At 58.6% G+C, this 1,535-nt stretch overlaps 1 protein-coding gene across 1 annotated transcript in view; it reads right to left on the bottom strand.

Moving 5' to 3' along the window:
- RPS11 (ribosomal protein S11) overlaps positions 1-1,034 on the bottom strand; it is a gene marked incomplete at its 5' end in the record, with an annotated part of 23,790 nt that extends 22,756 nt beyond the window's left edge. The window contains one exon of the mRNA XM_009640110.2: positions 866-1,034. Within this exon, the coding sequence (XP_009638405.2) occupies positions 866-1,034 (169 nt within the window). The remainder of the gene's footprint in view (positions 1-865) is intronic.
- Between the last annotated feature and the right edge of the window lie 501 nt (positions 1,035-1,535).

Genomic DNA, 1,535 nt, shown 5'->3' with positions numbered 1-1,535 from the left:
GAGTACCGAGCCCTGGGGAACTCCACTAGCTACCGGCATCCAACTGGACTCTGCCCCGCCGATCAGAACCCTCTGAGCCCTGCCATTCAGCCAGTTCCCAATCCACCTCACTGTCCACTCATCCAACCCATACTTCCTGAGCTTCCCTATGAGGGTGTTATGGGAAACAGTGTCAAAAGCCTTGCTGAAGTCAAGGTAGACAACATCCACTGCTCTCCCCTCATCTACCCAGCCGGTCATGCTCATCTTTGCAGTGCTTTGGACTGGATCTAAGGAAGAAATTCTTTCCAGTGAGGGGGGTGAAACCCTGGCAGGGGTTGCCCCGAGAGGGGGTGGAGGCCCCATCCCTGGGACCATTCCAGGCCAGGTTGGCCGGGGCTGTGAGCAACCTGATGTGGTTCAAGGTGTCCCTGCTCCTGCAGGGGGGTTGGGCTGGGTGACCTCTGGGGGTCCCTTCCCACCCAAAACATTCTATGGTTCTGTGATTCTATGAAAAGGTCAAATGATGTCATCAGGTAGCTTAAGTTCATTAAGTACAGCTCCTGCCTTGCAGAGCAGCGTTAATTAGGCAGCAGATGTGATGACGCTGTTCTGCAGCTGGCACGACACAACAAACATCGTGGCAAACGTGACAGGGGCGTAAGTGACATAGAGACACGGTTGGGCAGCGCTGGGTGGAATTCTACATTGACATGGGGCGCAGCGAGTGTGCCGGGTTCGGGCCAGCCCTCCCCTCCATTCAGCGTGACGGAAGGACCGGCCAAATTCGGGCAGCGCTCTCCTAGGGTTTTTCTCCGACGTTTTGGTCTGGCCGCTGGGGCCGGGAGCACAACATACGTTGCGGTGCCACTCATGGGGCTTTCACCTCCATCAGGAGGGTCGTGATGAAGACCCACAGGGTTAGGTCGTGATGGAGACCCATGATGAAGGTGCTGCCCGAGGGCCTTCTGGGGTTGGTGAGGTTGCCGGTGGGGGTGCTTTGGAAGAGGTACGAGAAGAGGGGCGAGCCGCTCTGTGCCAGGCGCAGGCTGCTCCTGCTGGGGTGAGCTCCGTGATGGCGGGAGGCATCCCGGCTCCCAGGGGGGGGTCTGCCAGGGGCTCTCCGGCTCCTCCTGGGGAAGCAGAGATCTACCAGCGACAAATGCAGCTAAGTCACCCATCTCTTCAAAGGCCTCACCCGCTCCCTTTGGCTGGGGCCACCCCTTGGTCCTTCGAGCTCTCTGCTTTTCTCCCTGTTCTCCATGTGTTTGAGGAAGGGTCTAAGGATGGTCTGGCCCCGCCGTGTTAACTGCGTGTCCAAGTGGCTTTCAATCTGCGTTGCATTTGTCTGCACCTATTTTCCTCTCTTGGGGGTGTCTGCAGCATTTTTGGCCATCCCACCCCCCCATTCAGCCAGACCGGCTCCCCTGTCCCCTTCCTTGGCCGCCTGAGTTGGAGGGATGCCTTGGCCAGAGTCTTCCAGCGCCACGTCCCTGTGTAGCCTCCAGACTGCCAGCGAGGATCTCCTTCTCCCGGGACAGAGAATCCAGATCCTC

The sequence above is a fragment of the Egretta garzetta genome, unplaced genomic scaffold (genome assembly GCF_000687185.1).
Source record: "Egretta garzetta isolate BGI_Z169 unplaced genomic scaffold, ASM68718v1 scaffold876, whole genome shotgun sequence".
In the NCBI taxonomy this organism is placed as follows: Eukaryota; Metazoa; Chordata; class Aves; order Pelecaniformes; family Ardeidae; genus Egretta; species Egretta garzetta.
This window is presented reverse-complemented; position numbering and strand designations above follow the sequence as displayed.